Here is a 20078-nt window from a genome sequence, read left to right as displayed (position 1 = left end):
TTTTCTTCCTCCCTCTCCCTTTACTGAAAATGGTAGGCAATTTTATATAGTTTATGCATCTAATATCATGTAAAAAAAATTCCATAATAGTCACATTTGTCAAAGAAAAAAGATCAAAAAGGAAAAAAAGACACTAGAAAGAATAAAATAAGTGAAAGAATATGCTACAATCTGCATTCAGAGTCTGTCAGTTCTTTATCTGGATATGGATAGCATTTTACTTTGTAAGTCCTTTGTACTTGTCTTGGATCATGAGAAGAGCTGAATCATTCATAGATGATCATCACACAATTGTTTTCCTGGTTCTGCTCAGTTCACTTTGCATCAGTTTGTACAAGTGTTCTCAGGATTTTCTGAAATCTGCCTGTTCACCTTTTGGTTACATTCATATACCACAGCTTGTTCAGCCATTCCCCAACTGATGGTCATCCCCTCTATTCCCAATATTTTGACACCATGAAAAGGGCTGTTATCAATATTATTGCACATATAGGTTTTTTCCCCTTTTTAATGATATCTTTGGGATACAGACTTAGTAGTGCTATTGTTGGATCAAAGGGTATGCACTGTTTGGTTGCCCTTTGGGCAGACTTCCAAATTGCTGTCCAGAATGGTTGAATGAATGTTTGCTTTTCCCTTTTTACATGTTTACAACTTCCACCAAAAGTGTCAGTGTCCTAATTTTCCCACATCCTCTCCAACATTATCATCTCCCTTTTCTGTCATATTAGCCAATCCCATAGAGGATCTCAGAATTGTTTTAATTTGCATATCTCTAACCCATAGACATTTAGAGTATTTTTCATATGGGTATAGGTAGCTTTGATTTCTGCTTCTCAAAACTGCCTTTTCATATTCTTTGAACATTTATCATTTGAGGAATGGCTTGTATCCTTATAAATTAGGCCCAGTTCTGTGTATTTTAGAGAATTGAGGCCTCTATCAGAGACACTTTTTATAAAGATTGTTACCCAGCTTTGTTTTCCTTCTCGTATTGGTTTCATTGGTTTTGTTTCTGCAAAAACTTTTTAATGTAATACAATCAAAATTATTTATTTTACATTTTGTGATGCTCTTTATCTCTTGCTTGGTCATGAGTTTTTCCCCTCCCCACAGATCTAACAGGTAGACTATTCTTTACATATTGTAGGATTCTGGTTTTTCATCCATTCTGCTTTCCACTCCCATTTTATGGAAGAGTTCATCCCATTCACATTAACAGTTATTCAGTTTTTGTTCCCTCCATCCTGTTCTTCCTCCTGTTTGTCCTCTCTCTCCTTTTACCCTTTCCCTCCTCACCAGTGTTGTGCTTCTGTCTACCACCTTCCATTGTCTGCCCTCCCTTCTGTCAGTTTCTACCCCTTCATCCCAACTAACCCTCCCCCCTTACTTGATCTCCTCCCCTCCTACTTCACTGTCAGGTAAAATGATATCTATATTCCATTGATTGTGCATATTATTCCCCCTTTGAGTCAATCCTGATGAGAGTAAGGTTCAAGTGATGCTGGTCGTTCACCCTCCCATCTTCCCCTCCACTCTTTGGCATCTCTTCATATGAAATAACTTCCCCCGTTCTCCCTCTCCCTTTCTTCTCTACCCACTATACTCCTCTTCCTCATCTGTTAATTTTTTTATGTCATTCCCTCATATTTGCCTTATACCCATACCCTCTCTCTATTTATATTGCTTTTATCTGTACTATTAGTGATACAATTTCTTTCTTTTTAAAGCAATCGGGGTTAAGTAACTTGCTCAAGGTTACACGGCCAGTTAATTCTGGGTGTGGTGCTGAGCATCTGAGCCCGGATTTGATCCCCAGGTCGTCCCAACACTGGAGCTGGTGCTCTTACTCCCTGTGCTATTTGGCCGCCCCAAGTGATACAATTTCTAAAAATTAAAACTATCATTTTCCCCTATAAGGATGTAAGTTTATCTGTATTAAATTCCTTGTGTTTCCTTTTCCCTTTGTACTTGTTTATGCTTCTCTTGGGTTGTAATGTAATGCCAAGGAAAGGCAAATTCCCAAGGTTCAAAATACCAGCATAGGTGCTCTCCATTTTATTCAGTGACAAACCAAGAACAGAGAAGATCAAAACATGACATCATTCCAAATACAGCATTTACTAAGCGTGATTAAATAATCTCCAAGTACTACCCCACCCCAGGACCTTCCAATCATTCAATCAATTACAGAGTCCCTGTTCTAAATACTACTCCACCCCTAGGCTGTACCTTCATTTAGTCCACCACAAAACCCCTCTTCTCAAATGGAGATTAGTTTCCAAACATAAGTAAAGTACCTTCATTTGTTCAATCACAGAGCACAAAAAGGTCAAAAGTTCCCCACCCCTGGATCACAATTGAATCTACCCCAGAGTTACATCAAGGTTAAGCAAGCACTTAATACCCAAATGGAGGTCTTTTCTTCATCTTGACAGGAGGCAAGTTCTCAGTAATCTTAGTTCCTGGGGAGACAAGGCCTAGCAAGGCCACAAGATACATCGACAGTCTCTTCATTAATTCATCCTCTGTCTGTAGAACAGTCCTAGAACCCCTGAAAACGTTAGCAAAACCCTCTCCCAGGATTTCTGTAAACATACAACAAGAAAATCCTTCTTCAGGGCTTCTGAACCAACAGAAACGTTCCCAGACCCCTGCAACAACAGCACTGTCCTTCATCAGTGGACAGTATTCACTCTCTGTCTGCAGGACAGTCTCAGTAGCTTTGAACCAACAGAAAGGTTCCCAGACCCCTGCAACAACAGCACTGTCCTTCACCAGTGGACAGTATTCACTCTCTGTCTGCAGGACAGTCTCAGGATCTTTTAGCCAGCAGCCAGGTTCAGGACTTCTTCAACAAAAGGACTGTCTTTCACCAGTGGACAAATCTGGCAAAACAACATCAAAACAGACAGACAAAGTACCAGCAAAACAGCCATGTCTCCTCAGTCCTTGGCAGCTCAGGGGGCAGGTCTCAAAAGTCCAGGGCAATTCAAAGTGGCCCCCAGCAATTCTATCAGTCTCTCTCCGCCTCCACGAGGTGCTGCTTCCAAAAAGTTCTTCTGCCTCTCTCTTGTCTCTCCAAATCTACGTCACCAGCTCCTCCCAGTTCAGAACTCTCTTTTCACGTCAACAAGTCCATCCCACAGGTGGGATTAACAAGCTCTGGGTTTTAACGCAATCAATTTGAAAACCAAGCCAATACAGGGGGATCTTTATATTCCATTACTATCACATGGGTCTTGATAATGAAGGTCCTATTTTTGGTTTAATTCTGGTCTTCTCCTTATGAAAACTTGAAATCCTTCTACTTTATTGAATGATCACGTTTTCCCTTAATGTATTAGACTTAATTTTTTTAGGTAAGTGATTCATGGTTGTAGTCCTAGCTCCTTTGCCTTCTGGAATATCACATCCCATGACTTCTAGTTCTTTAATGCTGCAGCTGCCAAGTCCTGTGTGATCCTGATTGTGACTCCCAGATATTTGGATTGTTTGTTTCTGGCCACTTGCAGTATTTCAACTTGGTAGTTCTGAAATTTGTCTGTACTGTTCCATGGGGTTTTTATTGTGATTTCTCTTTTCTGAGGTGATCAGTGGATTTTTTCCTTTCAATGCCTATTTTGACCTCTGGTTTCAGGACATCAGAGCAGTTTTCCTTGATGATTTCATGAAAGATGCTGTCCAGGTCCTCCTTTTGATTATGGCTTTTAGATAGTCTGGTAATTCTGATATTGTTTCTCCTAATTCTATTTTTGAAGTCAGTTGTTTGTCCCATTAGGTATTTTACATTTTCTTCCATTTTTTTTCATTCTTTTGATTTTGTTTTGTTGATTCTTATTAGCTTATAGAATCATTAGCTTCCACTTGTTCAATTTTAACTCTTTAGGTGTTATTTTCTTCAATTAGCTTTTGTACTTTCTTATCCATTTGGCCAATTTTACTCTTTAAGGAATTGTTTTCTTTGGTGTATTTTTGTATTTCCTTTTCCATTTGGCCAATCTTATAAAGCAGTTTTTCATTTTGATTCTTTTTTCATAATTCTCTTGCATCACTCTTATTTCTTTTCCCAATTTTTCTCCTGCCTCTCTTCTATATTTTTAAACTCCTTTTTTAACCTCTTCCATTCTGGTCTTGAGACCACTTTCCATTTTTCTTTGGAGTTTTGCCCATAGGTATTTTGCCTTTATTGCCATCTTCTGAGTTTTTATCTTGGCCCTCTTTTTCACCATAATAATTTCCTATGGTCAGGTTCTTTTTTGTTGTTTGCTTATTTTTTTTTCTGGTCTTTTTCCTTTCTTTTCAATTTGATCTTTGCTCCCAGAATGAAAGGGGCTCTGTCTCAGGCTTCTTGTTCCACTGATTGCAGGCACTGACTGTTTACCTGGTGCTGTGATGATGTTGCCCGGAGGTCCATGGGGGAACCCCCATGTCTGTTGCTGTGTTGAGGGGGTAGCTGGTGTTTCTGGAGACTGTAAGGGTCTGGTAGCTTACCTGGTGCTGAATTGGTGTCCTAGTGGTAGTGTTCGGTGTGTTGAGGCCCCTTGAGGTTTTTTTGCATTCTGCTGGGGCTACACTGAAGCACATGGAGGTTTGGTGACTGGAGAGTTCCTGTGGGCCCTGGACTGTGCTGAAGCAAGTGGAGATCTGGTTACTTTCTCATCATGCTGTAGGATGCCTGTTTGTCCTGGGCAATGCTGATGCATGAAGTGGTTCTCAGAGCTGGAGTCTTCCAGTTCTTTGGTAATGCTAAGGCACTTGGGGGTCCTGGTGTTGGTATTTACCTGCTCTCTCACACTGGGGCTTAGGATTGCCCATTGGTTTGCTGAGTTGAGGCTTGATGCTGGCTTGCTGGCATGCTTCCTCTCATGGAATGCCCTTTCACCTGAGTGATACAGACCTTTCTTACTGATCCTCTATGTCTGCTGGGCTAAAAGACCACTCCCTCCTATCCTTATGTGCCCCACTGAACAGCAGGCATGTCCTCATTTAACCACACAATCTGGCTTTAACTACTTCTCAGGTCCCCACCCTGAGATTCAAGACAGTTGCTGCCCCTAGCTAGCCATGGTCCCTAGATCTAATTCACATATAAAGAGGTGTGTTCTTGTACCCAGGCATAATCACATTCATTTAGCTCAAGACATTATAAAAATTCACTATATAGTGTGGACACAAAATGAAAAATGCTATCCACATCCAGAGAAAGGATAATGGAGTCTGAATGTAGATCAAAGCATACTATTTTCACTTTTTGTTTTTTCTTTCTTGTTGTTTCCCCCCTTTTTTCCTGATTCTTCTTTCACAACATGACTAATGTGGAAACATGTTTAATAGGATTGACTATGTATAGCCTATATCAGATTTCATGCTCTTTAAGGGAGGGGGCAGTAAATGCGTAGAAAATATGTGGAACTCAAAACCTTATGAGTGAATGGTATAAATTAAAAAAAAATTTTAAATGTTCATTTGACTCTGATTCACTTATCAGAAAACTCTGTTTTAGTTGTTTTCAGGGTTAGGGTTATGGTTAGGGTTAGGATTAGGGTAAGAGTTAGTGCCTTCATTAGGGTTAGGATAAAGATTAAAGTTAGGTTTATGATTATGGACAGGGTTAAGGTGAGGGATAAGTTTAGGCTTAAGGTGAGGCTTAGGGCTAGTGCTGAAATTAGGGTGAGTTTTAGGGTTAGTGTTAGGTTAGATTTATGTTTAGGCTTAGGGTTATGGTTAGTTTTAGAATTAGGGCTAGGTTAAGGGCTAGTGCCTTAGGGTTAGGATTAAAATTGTGGTTAGGGTTAATCATAGGGTTAGGGTGAGGATTAGGGTTAGGATTAATTTTAAGATTAGGTTTAACATTAGGGTAAGGTTAGGTTTATTGCCAGAATTAGGGTTAGGGCTAGGTTTAGTTTAGGGTTATGTTTACAGAAAGGGTTAGGTTTAGCATTAGTGCCTGAATTAGACTTAGGGTTAGGGTTAATGTTAGTCCCAGAATTAGGCATTGGTTTAGGCTTAAGGTTAGAGGTATGGTTAGTATTAGCATTAAGTTTATTATTGCCTGAATTAGGGTTAGGATTAAGGTTAGGATTAGGATTTGGGTTAAGGTTAGGATTAGAGTTAGGGTTAGGCTTAAAGTTATTGATGAAATTAGTAGTAGGGTTAGGTTTACTGAAGATTTTGTGTTAGGGTTAGGGCTAGGGTTAAGAGAAGAGTTAGGGTTAGGATTAATGCCATAATTGGGATTAGGTTTAGTATTAGTTTTAGGTTTAAGGTTAGTATTAGGGTTATGGTTAGGGTAAAGGTTAGTGCTGGAATTATGGTTAAGGTTAGGGCTTGATTTAGGTTAGGATTGGGTTAGATTTCGGCTATGGGTAGAGTTTTGGTTATAGTTAGGGTTACTTCTGTAATTGGTTTTATTGTTAGGGTTAGTATTAGGTTTAGGTTTAGGGTTAGGTTAGTGCTAGATTTAGGGTTAAGTTTAAGGTTACCTTTAAGTTTAAGGTTAGGGTTTTGGGTAGTGCTTGAATTAGATTTAGGTTCAGTGTTGGGGTTAGGGTTAGGGTTCTTGTTATGGTTTAGCTTAGGCTTTTGCTTAGGCTTAGTCTTAGGTTTAGATTGAGCGTCACAATTATGCTTAGGGTTTGTGTTAGGGTTAATTTGAGGGTTAAGGTTAAGCTTAATGTTAGACTTAGGGTTAGATTTAGTGCTGTAATTAGGATTAGATTTAGGGTTATAGTTGGGTTATGGTTATAGTTATCATTATGGTTAGTGGCTGAATTACTATTGGTTTTACAGAATTAGGGTTAGGTATTAGGTTAATGTTTAGTGGTAATGGTTAATGTTGGGTTTGGGTTGGTGTTTGTCTTAATGTTAGGTTTAGTGCCTAAATTTAGAGTTAGGATTAGGTTTAGAATTTAGGATTAGGATTAGGGTTAGGATTAGTGTTAGACATAGTGTAATAACTTATAACGTCCTTTGTAAACCCTAAAGTCTATATAATACGAGCTAACATTTAATTTGTGGTTGAAAGTCTGCAAGAGTAACTCAGTGTAGTAGAGAGAGTGCTGTATATATCAGGGGACAGAAGGCATGGGTTTGAACTCCACCTATAATTCAGACAAGTCATTTCACCTCTCTTGGTCTGTCTCTTCCTCAGAAAAGTGAAAAAACTGGAGAAGATGATTTCCAATGTTCCTCTTTAATCTGATTTTCTATGACTTCTTAGGATTCTGATTCTCTCACCTAGTAAATTATATGTCAGATGTTGAACATATCAAAATAAATCTTGAAAAATAATAAGTTTTAACAACAAAACCCAATATCTTTAGGAATCAAACAGTTAATAGAAGCATACTTGACATTATTTTCCCCATTGAACTGGCAACAGTCCCTAAATTATCCATAATCTGGCCAAGATAACCAAAATTTAACAAATAATTTGTTATATATTATATATACATATATAATATAAAAGTTGATGCTCCCCACAAAAATTATACAAAGTAAACAAAAAATTAAAATTTCTTCATTTTCTGATTGTGTATAAGGATTAGGTAACTAATAGATTTTGTTCTCCCTGTTTTCCCATTTCACTCTGACTAAACCTTTCTCTCTGGCTGAGATCTAATGTGGAAAAATGCATTATGAAACATACAGTTGAATGCATTATGAAACCCACAGTTTCAATAATAAATAAGTGGCCTTAATGTCTATGTGGGGAAGAGGCAGATAAATGGGAAGATGAAGTTCCTGGAAATCATCCCTTGGCCAATGTCAGCACAAACAGGTCCCTATGTTGTCCGGTTTTCTGCTTAATAAACTGGGGGAGGAGCTCTTTCCGGTGGCAAATAAGAGTGAAGATCGGCAGTGAGCAAAGTGACCACCTCAGTTTACTTTGGGAGTGAGTGGTAAAATTTTTCTCTTCCAATGCTCTCAGTTCTGGTAAAAAAAATCTCTTTGCTTTTTGATCTTTGGGTTAATAGAATCAGAGAGTATCAAAACTGAAAGATACTTTAATCCAACTGATGCATTTTACAGATGGAGAAACTGAGGCCAAGAGTCAGAAAGCAACTTTCCTAAATTTAAATATATTAAAGTAGTAGAATGATGATTCAAATTCAAGGTCTTTTCATTGACTTTCTAGGCCATCCCAGGAGTTCATTCAACAAGAATCCTCTCTTCTCATTTAAGCTCCGCCAGTAACTAGAGGGAAGCTGAGATGGCAGAAAAGCGGGGTACTTCTCTAGACGTGTGATTCTGTACCTCAGTTTTCTCATCCAGAAAATGTCTGTACTAATAGTTGCTTTGCCTGCCTTACTGGGACTGTTGTGAGTAAAATGCTTTGTAAACCACATGGTCATATGGAAGTAAGAACAAGTGTAAAGATCTAAGGGCCTGCCCAACCCTAGTGATTTGGGTTCTGATATTCTATACTCCAAGTCTGATCTAATTCTGACATTCTTTGGTTTAAGGTGCCTTCAGTTTCTAACAGTCTGTATTTCATTTTCTACCATTCTATATTCCAAAATACCTTCCAGTTCTGAGTCCTTTGGTGTCTATGATTTCCTGAGGACTAGCCTATACCAAAGTAACATGATTTTGTAAGCACAGAATGGCAAAATGATTTTGAATATGAACTTTGTTTTTTTTTTTAAGTGATACAGGCTCCCTACTGATGACTTTGTTTTTGAGGGTGTGAGGAATGGAAACTTCTTCATCATGCAAAAGGGACAATGTATTTTAAATTGTAATGTATTTAAACTACAATGTTCCTCGGTAAAGGTTTACACCTGTCCTGTGTTCTGTACCAATTTTTTTACTAAGGGGGGTCATAGAATTCTGTGGTCATAAGACTCCATAACTAGGGGGCAGCTAGGTGGTGTGGTGGATAGAGTGCTAGAGCTTGGAGTCAGAAATTCAGTCTTAGACACTTGCTAGCTGTGTGACCCTGGGCAAACCACTCAACCTCTTCCCGTCTCAATTTCTTCATCTTTAAAAATATAGGGATTATAATAGTATCTTCCTCCTATAGTTGTTGTGAGGATAAAGAGAGAAAATATTTTCTAAAGTTCTTTCAAACCTTAAAGCAATATATAAATATGTTTATTGTTATTATTAATATGATGTGAGAACATGGAACACAGAAGAGTCTGAAGAGAGCTTATGGATCACTTAATGAAATTCTCCAAACTACGACCCAGAGAAGGGAGGGGACTTGCCCAAGGCTCCATGGTGAGAGTGTTAATGCTCACTGATGTAGCAGTGATAATAATAATTTATATATAATATATTTTATAATTCATCTTTATATTATTTATATATAAAAATAATATCTAAATTTATAATATAATAATCATGGTTTTAAATAATTCACCATAGCCTGGAGTGGACACTGGAGAAGGGGTAGACTAGAGTAGAATGAGGCAGCATGGTATAATGGAAAGAATGTTACATTTGGACTGAGAACATTTTATTTTTGAATTTTGACCTTCTTGTGGGAATGCAAGTCACTTTCCCTCTCTGACCATCAGTTCCTTCATTTTTAAAAAGATCATATATTGATGATATGTAAGTTCCCTTTTACCACAAATGGCTATAATATCATGAAAAAAGGTGATAGGAGGTGAGAATGGGAGTTAGTAGAAAAGATCCTAGGATGGGGGAGAGGTGGGAAAGCAAGCAGTTGAATGGGAGTTAATTATTTATGACTGTCAAGTATGATTCTTTTGGAAGTAAGGGGAATAGCCAGGCAGTTGGGAAATGAACAAAGAAGGGATCCAGCAAACAATGTAAGTGTAGAGCTGGAAGAGACCTTGAAAATAGTTTTTGAACACAAAATCCTACACTGTTAGACTTCGAATGGACCTTAGAATATAGAATGTAAGTGTTATAAAGACCTTAAATATCACTTTACCCTCAGCTTCATTTTAAATGAGAACATTCCATGGCAAGGAACATGAAGCATAATGCTTTTTATTCTGTGTAGGACCTGGTTCAATATTGATTTGAATAATGTCACCTCTAGACTAGAGGTTTTCAATCTTTCATTCTTCCAGTGGACCACTTTTGAAGAGTATGATACAGTGGAAAAAGGACTCAGCTGAAGGACCTATCCCTGGAATACAGCTTTTCTGTTATGCTTTCCAGCTAAGGTGATCATGCCTTTAGTGGAGGGGACCACTACATTGGGAAGAAGAGTATGTCCCTTGGGAAGAAGTGACATTCATTCATAGCATCATAGCAGTTGAATTAGATTTCTCCTATCCCTAATGACCACAATGAAGAGTAGTAAGTGAAAATTACAGAGAGGCAGAATTTAGCTGAAAGCAAAGAAAAAAAAAAAACCAAAGAGAAACGACCTTACAAATACTGCTTTCAAAAGGGCAAATTTACCATAGGATGCACATTTACTTGTAGCAATGGGCAAAGAAGATCAATGGCACTGAAATCAATGATTTCAGAATATATGGAATGCAGTAAAATTTAAGAAGACTGGAAAAGTAGGAAGGAGTCAGTTCCTCAACGACTAAAAAATGGATTTTATATCTGAACCTGGAGTAATGGGAAATCACTGGAGTTTATTGAATGGTGTAGAGGGTGACAGTGTTCAGGCTTACACTTCAGGAAGACTGGTTGTTAACAGCTGAGGGGAGGATGACTGGAGTGGGAGAGAGACTCGAGTCAGGGAGAGCAACCGAAGGTTACTACAATAGTCCAGGGATGGGGTGATGATGGTTTGCACCCAACAGCAGCTGTGTCAGAGAAGAGGCGATCATATAGGAGAAAGGATGGGACTTGGCCATAGCCTGAGTATGTGAGGTGAGGGCTGGTGAGGAGTTGAGGATGAGACCAAGTTTGTGAGCCTGGATAACTGGGGGTACGATGGTTACTTTGACAGTGATAAGGAAATTGAGACAGATGTATTTGTAGCGAGGATTCAGTGACCTTTTGTCTATATTCAGCCACTTCTTTATGTCCAGAAATATATCTGCTAAATGTGTGTATAAACATAGAGTGCAATGGATCCACATCCATATATGTATATAAAGACACATATGCAAGAGCTACAAAAAGATGGAGGGAAACAATTTTCCAGTCCAAGACAACTTAGAAAGTCATCAGGAAAAAGGTCTTTTGCAGCAGGATGAGAGAGGAGCACACTCCAGCTCAGGCTGCACCAGCACAGACGGGGCCCCAGAAAACTCGGAGCAGGCCTCAGGGTGACTGAATCAGTGGCATCAGCTGCTGCTTCCAGAGCTCTAGGCCCACAGAGGGCAAGGGAGTCGGACGACTGGTCAGAGGGAGATTACAGGGGCCCTTTACTAGCACCGGAGGCAGGACTCTGTTGCTTTGCCCATATTGGATTTGGGGTGCAGTCCTGGGTCTCAGTCCCAGGCCCAGAAGCAGCACTGCTAGCACCCCAGAGCTTGCGGCTGCTGGGGAGTGGGGACCCAGGTCACAGTTCTGGAGTGGAAAAGAGTGCTTGTGGTCCCTAAAAGACCAGTGCACAGTATAGGTGAGTAATAAACTCACCATTGTAGATCATACTACCTGTGAACAACTGAAAACTTGCAAGTCCCCAGAATTACCTCTAAAAGAGCTGCACAAAACACCTGAAGCTTGGGAATGTGTTCCCTCTACTCTGGAAGCAGAGCCCGACTTTAGCAAAGAGTTAAAAGTCAACAAATAGGCTGGGAACTGAGCAAACAGAAAGAATGAAAAACTCTATCAATGCAACAGCGAACTTTGTCTCCAGTGGATTTATGGGGAAATATGTTACCCATGTACTGACAGAGTGGTAATGGAAACAGAGTTCAGAAAGAGATAAACATTTTTGGTTATGGATAGTTATTGGACTTATCGTATCTTACTTATTACAAGAACTTTTTCTCCTTCTGTTTCCCTAAGTTTTTAAGCAGGGAGAGAGTGAGAAGAAACAGTACTTGCAATAGAAATCTGCCCTTCCCCTGCTCCCCATGCTCCCTGAAGATCATAATTGCATAGTTGTATTTTTAAGAATGTACAGACTTTCGGGTAGCTAGATGGCACAGTGAATAGAGCACCAGCCCTCAAGTCAGGAGGACCTAAGTTCAAATCTGGCCTCAGAGATTTAACACATACCAGCCATGTGACCTTGAGCAAGTCACACCCCCAATTGCCCTGCCTTCCCCCATTTAAAAAGCAAAAGAAGAAAAGAATATAAAGACTTCTCAGTTCAAAACAAAGCACACACAAACAGAAAAGTTTGGAAAGTAATACATAAAATGTATTATATACTTAATAAAAATATTTTATATATTGTGTCATCTATTTATTGTATGTATTGATATATATGTTAGAGGATGTTTTTATTTTCTATTGTTTAGTCATTTCAGTCATATTTGATTCTTCATGACCACATTTGGCATTTTCTTGGCAAAGATACTGTAATGGTTTATCATTTCCTTCTCTAGCTCATTTTAAAGATTAGAAAACTGAGGCAAACAGGGTTAAGTGACTTGCCCAGGGTCACATGACTAGTAAGCATCTGAGCTCAGTTTTGGACTCAGGAAAATGTCTTTGTAACTTCAGGCCCAGCACACTATCCATTGCAACACCTAGCTGTCCCTTAGTTTTAATATGTGTGTGTATGTGTGTTATATTTTGTATATTATACATTTCATAGTTAAAAAAGGTAGTATGAAGTAGACATTCATGGTTTCACATAGAATTATTTGGGGTTTTTCCTGTGTGTATCTTTAGCTTTTAGCGTTGAAATTAAGAATAAAAAATATTTCTAAAACTCACATTGTTAACCCAGTTGACTATTAATGGGAAACAGTATGTAGAGTTCTGCACCACAGTGCTTGGAGACACAGACCCACAGAATTAATGCAATCAGTAGCTGCCCTCTGTGAGTCCCAACATGTAAGTGAGTGCATGTTTTGGTTCAAAGCAGATGCTGCATTTGCATTTTCTGAAATCTTTCAGTACCTTCCACCTATCTGTTCCTATTCTACCTCCAGACACCTCTGAGAATAATTTAAAATTTCTTTCAAAGAACATCTCTTCCAATATCTGGAGACACCAATTATGTTCTAGGTTAAAGATTCACCGTTCTTTCAGCGGATCCATGTTTGGTACCTCTGCAGTCCATGCCTTATCCTAGCTGCTGTCCTCTGGAGAGACCCCAATTTATCAAAGTTCTTCCTGAATTCTGGTGCCCAGAGTAGGATATAGTATTCTAGAGAGGATAGGATCAGAGCAAAGGATAGTGGGGCTAGTTCTTCTTTGTCTTGGATACTGTATCTAGCTGTCAGTACACAGGGTGCTAGACTTAGATTCAGGAGACCTGAGTTCAATTCCTGCTTCAGACAAGCTGTGTGACCCTGGGCAAATCACTTAGCTCTCATCCTAAGTTAAGTTGCTTCATCTATAAAATGTGAAAAATAATAGTACTACCTACTTCCCAGGGTTGTTGGGAGGATCAGATGAGATGACATGTAAAGCACTTTGCAAACCCTAAAGTCTATTTAATACCAGTTAGCATTTAAATAGTGATTGAAAGTTTGCAAGAATAACTCAGTGTAGTAGGGAGAGTCCTGCATTTATCAGGGGACAGAAGGCATGGGTTTAAACTACATCTCTAACTCCCACAAGTCATTTCCCTGTCTTGGTCTGTTTCTTTATCTGTAAAATGAAAAAATTGGAGAAGATGATTTCCAATGTTCCTTTTGCATCTGATTTTCTATGACTTCTTAGGATTCTGATTCTCTCATCCAATAAATTAACTGTCAGACATTGAACATATCAAAATCAAGCTTGAAAAAATAAGTATTAACCACAAATCTCAGTACCTTTAGGAATCAAACAGTTAATAGAAGCGTACTTTATATAATTTTCCCCATTGAGCCAGAAACAGTCCCTAATTTATTAACAATCTGGCGAAGATAACAAAAATATGTAAAATTTCTTCATTTTCTACTTGCCTATAAGGATTAGGTAACTAGGAGATTTTGTTCTTCTTGTATTCCCGTAGCTCTCTGAGGAAATCTTTCTCTCTGGTTGAGATCTATGGAAAATTGAAACTACATTATGAAACACACAGGGTCTATGTAGGGAGAGGCAGATAAATGGGTAGATGAAGTTACTGGAAATCATCCCTTTGCCAAGGTCAGCACAAACAGGTCCCTGTGTTGTCTCCTTTTCTGTTTAATAAACTGGGGGAGGAGCTCTTTCTGGTGGCAAATCAGAGTGAAGATCGGCAGTGAACAAAGTGAGCAGCTCAGTTTGCTTTGGGAGTGAGTGGTAAGTAAGATTTTTCTCTTCCAATGCTCTCAGCTCAAGTAAGTAAATCTCTTTGCTTTTTGATATTTGGGTTAATAGTATGAGAGAATATCAAAGCTGAAAGGTACTTTGGTCCAAGTGATGCATTTTACAGATGGAGAAACTGAGGCCAAGGGTCAGAATGCAACTTACCTAAATTTAAACCGATTAAAGTAATAGAATCATGATTCAAATTCAAGGTTTTTTCCATTGAATTTCTAGGCCATCCCAGGAGTTCATTCAACAAAAAAACTCTCTTCTCATTTAAGCTCTGCCAGTAACTAAAGGGAAGCGGTGATGGCAGAAAAGCGGGGTACTTTTCTAGACGTGTGACTCTGTATCTCAGGTTTCTCATCCATAAAATATCTGTATTAATAGTTGCTTTGCCTGCCTTGCTGGGGCTGTTATGAGAAAAATGCTTTGTAAACCATATGGTGATATGGAAATAAGATCAAGTGTAATGATCTAAGGGCCTGCCCAACGCTAGTGATTTTGGTTCTGACATTCTATACTCCAAGTCTGATCTAATTCTGACATTCTTTGGTTTAAGGTGCCTTCAGTTTCTAACAGTCTGTATTTCGTTTTCTAACATTCTATATTCCAAAATTCCTTCCAGTTCTGAGTCCTTTGGTGTCTATGATTTCCTGAGGACTAGCCTATACCAAAGTAACCTGCTTTTGTAAGCACAGGATGGCAAAATTATTTTGAATATGATCTTTGCTTTTTTTTTTAAGTGACACAGGCTCCCTACTGATGACTTTGTTTTTGAGTGCGTGAGGAATGGAATCATCTTCGTGATGTAAATGGAACAATGAATTTTAAACTGTACATGCTCATTTACAATTTTCACTGTCATTAACCTGGAGGTGAAGACCAGGATTCTCTTCCTTCCTTACAGCAGGCACCTTACATTAAAGATGATGTAAGGATAGAATACTTTGCTGATATTCGAATAACAAAACTGTTGTATTTTTGCTTTTTTATCCCTAGAAATCAGCCCAGTGCCTGACACACAGTAAACACTTAATTCAGGTGTGCTATGAATTTGGGAGAACCTACTGTTAAATTTTTAGCACAAGCATTTATTGCACAAGTTACAAATCAGGTCTTGGTTTAATTTAACTTCGATCGTCTAAAGTAAAGAAGGTGATAGAAAACATGGTAGTGATGCAGATTGAACTTAAAAGTATGTGGTGAGTATAAGTTTTCTTTCCTGGGAGAGGTGCTTGTTAAAGCACTTGCCAGCACATCCTTCTACTCAGTAGATGCCTGCTGATATATTGTTTGATTGAGCATAACGCACTGAGTTGCATTGCCCTTGAAATTAGAACTTGTTTGATCTCCTGGGAAGTGATCAATTTCTCAGAAACAAATGAATCTGGTGCCCAGGAGGAGGGGCGTATATAAGAAATAAGGAATCAGAAGAGCTAGGTTTTAATCCTTGTTTTTTACTGGCTCACTGTGTGACCTTAGGTAAGTCCTTTCCTCTCTCTATGCCTTAGCTTCCTCAAATGTTAAGTGAAGTCATGGATTAGATCATATCTGAGGTCTCTTTATCCTTTTCAGGAACCTGGATGGCTCAGTAGATGCAGCAGTGGGCCCAGATTAAGGAAGACCTGAGCTCAGATCCAGTATCAGACACTTACTAGCTGTGTGACCTCAATCAAGTCACTTAGCTTCTGTTGCCTTAATCCATTGGAGAAGAAAATGCAAATTACTCCAACATCTTTGCCAAGAAAATTCCACAGACAGTGTGGTCCCTGGGGTCACAAAGAGTCAGACGTGGCTGAACCATAATAACAAAGTCCCTTTCAGCATTAAGGTAGAATTAAAAATTAAATTACATTAATGATGCTTCTAGCTCTGGCTCTATAATGAAGCATCTAATTGATCTCCAGAAAGTCATAACTTTCCTGAGCACCAGTTTCCTCCTTATCTATAACATCAGAAGATGAGATGGCTTAGTTCTGAGATCCCTTCTGGTTCTATGTATTTTTAGGAATAGATCATGATTTGAAATGCATCCCATCATTGTCCTAAGCCTAAAGAATGATCAATCAATTCCTTTGAGTTTGCAAAGGCTTTTGGTCTTTAACCCTGATTTAAATGCAAATATCCCAGTGGGGAAAGGTCATGCACTAAGCCAAGCTTCAGTTATCAATGAATATCTTAATAGGTATTAGTAGCAATGAGATACTAGGGGAGGGAGATTCAGGTTTATGGGGAAATGAGAGGATAGAATGGAGAACGAGGAAGGAGGAAAAGGAGTTCATGGGGAAGGGCCAAAGACAACTTCACAGTTTTTTTCTACAGCTATCTCTGACCTTGAAAGTAAATCAAGGACTGGTGATGGCAACAGCGCCTTCTCCAGCTCATTTTACAGATGAGGAAAATGAGGCAAACCGTTAAGTAATTGGCCAGAGTCATACAGCTACTAAGTATCTGAGGTCAGATTTGAACCCAGGAAGATGAGTCTTCCTGCATCCATATTCAACACTCTATCTCAGAGGTGGGGAGCCTCAGACCTTGAGGTCACATTTGGCCCTCTAAGTGTTCAAGTGCGGCCCTTTCACTGAATCCAAACTTGAAGAACTGAAGAGGCAAATGTGGCTTCAAGGTCACAGGTTCCTCACCCCCTGGTCTATTAGTGCACCACATAGCTGCCAAGTCCAGTCCTTACTAGCACTGTGTCTGCAGTAACTTCAGTGATGTTTCCTTTCCACAGATTACAGGTGGAAGATTGTATCCTGCCTATATTCTGGGGCTGCTTGCGGCTATATTCTGTCACTGAGCTGTGTTCTCCCAACCCAGAGAAAGCTCCGATTTATGACCCGATCCTGGAGGGGCAACCTGGTAGGATGAATTCAGAATTTCCACCACTATACACTGACAATGCTGAGTTTACATTACTTCTACACAAGAAGCTTATTTTAGAAAACAGCAAGGAGAATATCCTTTTCTCTCCCCTGAGTATATCAATTGCCTTTGCTCTCCTTTCTCTGGGGGCCAGAGGAAGCACCCAGACTCAGATCCTAGAGGGTCTGAGATTCAGCTTGACAGAGACCCCAGAGGCTGAAATCCACAGAGGCTTTCAGCAACTCATAAGCTCCCTCAATCTCTCCAACAACACAGTCCAACTAAGCACTGGCAATGCCTTGTTTATCAAACAAAGTTTGGAATTGCTGGACAAGTTCCAGGAAGACAGCAAGTTTCTGTATTCAGCAGAAGTTTTCCCTGTTAACTTCCAGAACTCTGATTTGGCAACACAGCAGATAAATGACTATGTCAAGAAGCAAACCCAAGGGAAAATCGAGAAACTATTTGACAGGCTTGATGAAGACACGGTAATGATTCTTGTGAATTACATGTTCTTTAAAGGTAAGAATTATGGGTTTATTTGGGTGGTTTACTCTCTTCTCAAGGGGAAATTTTTTTTTCTAAGACTGTAAGGCCCATGACTTCACATCTTTTCTTACAGGCAAGCCCCTGGGTTTGTTCCATTGGAGTCTTCTACCAGTTTCTTGCTTGCACAATCTTCCCTCTTGGCCTAGGGTCCTCATGATCAAAACTCATGGATTTAGAGTTACAGGACCTGGGTTTGAATCTCAATGGCTCTTGACTAGTCACTTTCCCCAATGAGTCTGGTTTCGTTGTTTTTGTTTTTGTAAATTAAGGCAGTTGAACTGCATAAAGCTGTCAGATTTCTGATCAATTTGGGAAAAAAAAGTAAAGAGGATGTAGTCTTCCCTAGACTTCTGCTTTACACCTTGACAATTGACATAGAGTGATTTTTGCAGATTTTCATTTTGGTTTTTTTTGTTACTGTAACCATGGGATCATAGAACATTAAAGCTGGGACAGTCCTTATAAACAGGCCATCTACATAGACTCAGTAAGGTAAAGGGACTTGTTTAAGGTAACACATGAATTAAGTGCCAGATCTGAGAATCAAACCATCTTCCAGTACTTACTGTTCCAGGCTATATATAGGTCAGTTGATCAACAAGAGTTCATAAAACACTTATTATGTGCCAGGCATTCTGTTAAGCACTGGAGATACAAAGGAAATCCAAAACAGCCCTTGTCCTCAAGAAACTTAGCTTGGAATAGAGGAAATAGCATGACAAAAACAAAACACACACACACACACACACACACACACAGAGAAAACAAAAAAGCTATGTGAATAAAAGATTTATACAGAATAAATGAAAGGTGAGCTGAGAAAGTCATTAATCGCTGGGAGAACTGAGAAAGGCTTCCTGTAGAAGGCAGTATTTGAACTGAATTTTGGAGGAAACTAAAAGAACGAGGTGAGCAATGAGAATATTTTAGGCAAGTGGGTCACCCAGTACAAAGACAAGGATGGAAATGGGCAATGAGACATTAAACAAGAAACAGCAAGAAGGCCTGTAGAGATGGACTGTAGGGTACAGAAAAGAGAGTAAATTGTAAGTCTAGAAAGGAATAAAGGACCAGGTCATGGGAGGCTTTACATGCTAAACATAGGACTTAAGATTTGATCCTAGGTGTAATACAGAAGGGGTCATGAGAATGGATGAATAGGATGTTTGTAAGGCATCAAGTTGTGTGTTAGTTCTGGTACTTGATACAAATGTAAAAGGACTTAGTCTTTCTTAGTTTCCTCTTCCTTGATGGCCTGAACTCCTCTTCAGGCCTTCTCCTCCTGGGCAGTTGGCTTGGTCCCATTTGGATTGGGTTTTGGATCTTGCTCTAGGTTTCCATCAAATTTAGTCTCCATTAGGTAAGGCTAATCTGTGTTGCCAACCTACATTAAAAGTGTTAGGAGACTGGAATTCTGTCAAGACATCTTTTTTTCTTTCTCTTCTCACTTTCTTAAAGAGTAGACTTCCTGGTATTCAGGTTATTTGCAAAATGTTTGAAGTCATCTTCCTCAACCTTAAACCTCTATGATATGAGCCCACAGAAGCATTTATATCCCTTTGCAGGAAGACCTTCACTATTCAGATTTAAAAAAATTCCTATTTTTTACTCCAGTCCCTTGAAATTCTCTCTTGTCAAAGACAACTTAGTTGCTTAGAACTGGTTCTGCCCCATAGGTGAAATTTTGGCTTCTCTGCTTTTTACCTCAAGATGAAATCAGGACAACCTTCTCTCTGGACCTATATGGCCAAAACCCATGAAACCTGGACCACAATGATTACCTTCCATTAACCAATGGTGCTTCCAATAAAAGATCCAGTAGACAATCTTTCTAATTCAAAATCCCTCACACTAACTTTCTGTTCCCTTGGTTTATAGCTTCCTGGAAACATTGAGATGATTGGCCATGGGTAATTCATTTTTATTTACTTTCCTGGTAATAATTATAACTTACAATTGTATATAATTTTAAGTATTCAGCACATTTTTCTCACTATCTTCCTATAACATAAATCCCACTTCTGGATTAAGGTTCTAGGACATTTTAATCCTCTTTGGTACAGATAACAACCCACCCATACTTCTTGATTCTATGCAACTCTTTCCATAGACCTTCCATAAAGGGGTCAACCTAATGGATTAACAGCTTTTTTTCAATGTCTATGTTGTGACTAGTAGAGCAACACTTGGCTTTTTTCTTTAATAATCCTCCCTCTTACAACATGACAAGCTCACTTCTCTTTCTGGTAGTGCATACACTCATTCATATATTTTATGTCCTCTCTCCGGAGGGTCACCTGAAATAATGACTTTTTGAGACATTATTGTCCATTATTTTCATATGTTTTCATCAGAAGGATATAATTGGGGTT

General features: G+C 39.0%; 1 protein-coding gene across 1 annotated transcript in view; it reads left to right on the top strand.

Annotated features, from left to right (window-relative positions):
• The first annotated feature begins 11070 nt into the window (after positions 1 to 11070).
• LOC138174075 (alpha-1-antichymotrypsin-like) overlaps positions 11071 to 20078 on the top strand; it is a 33624-nt gene continuing 24616 nt past the window's right edge. The window contains exons 1-2 of the mRNA XM_069104222.1: positions 11071 to 11216; positions 17027 to 17679. Coding sequence (XP_068960323.1) covers positions 11071 to 11216; positions 17027 to 17679 — 799 coding nt within the window. The remainder of the gene's footprint in view (positions 11217 to 17026; positions 17680 to 20078) is intronic.

This window comes from Petaurus breviceps, unplaced genomic scaffold, assembly GCF_028583685.1.
Source record: "Petaurus breviceps papuanus isolate PSGF00001 unplaced genomic scaffold, PetGlider_PUasm1.0 685, whole genome shotgun sequence".
Lineage (NCBI taxonomy): Eukaryota > Metazoa > Chordata > Mammalia > Diprotodontia > Petauridae > Petaurus > Petaurus breviceps.
This window is presented reverse-complemented; position numbering and strand designations above follow the sequence as displayed.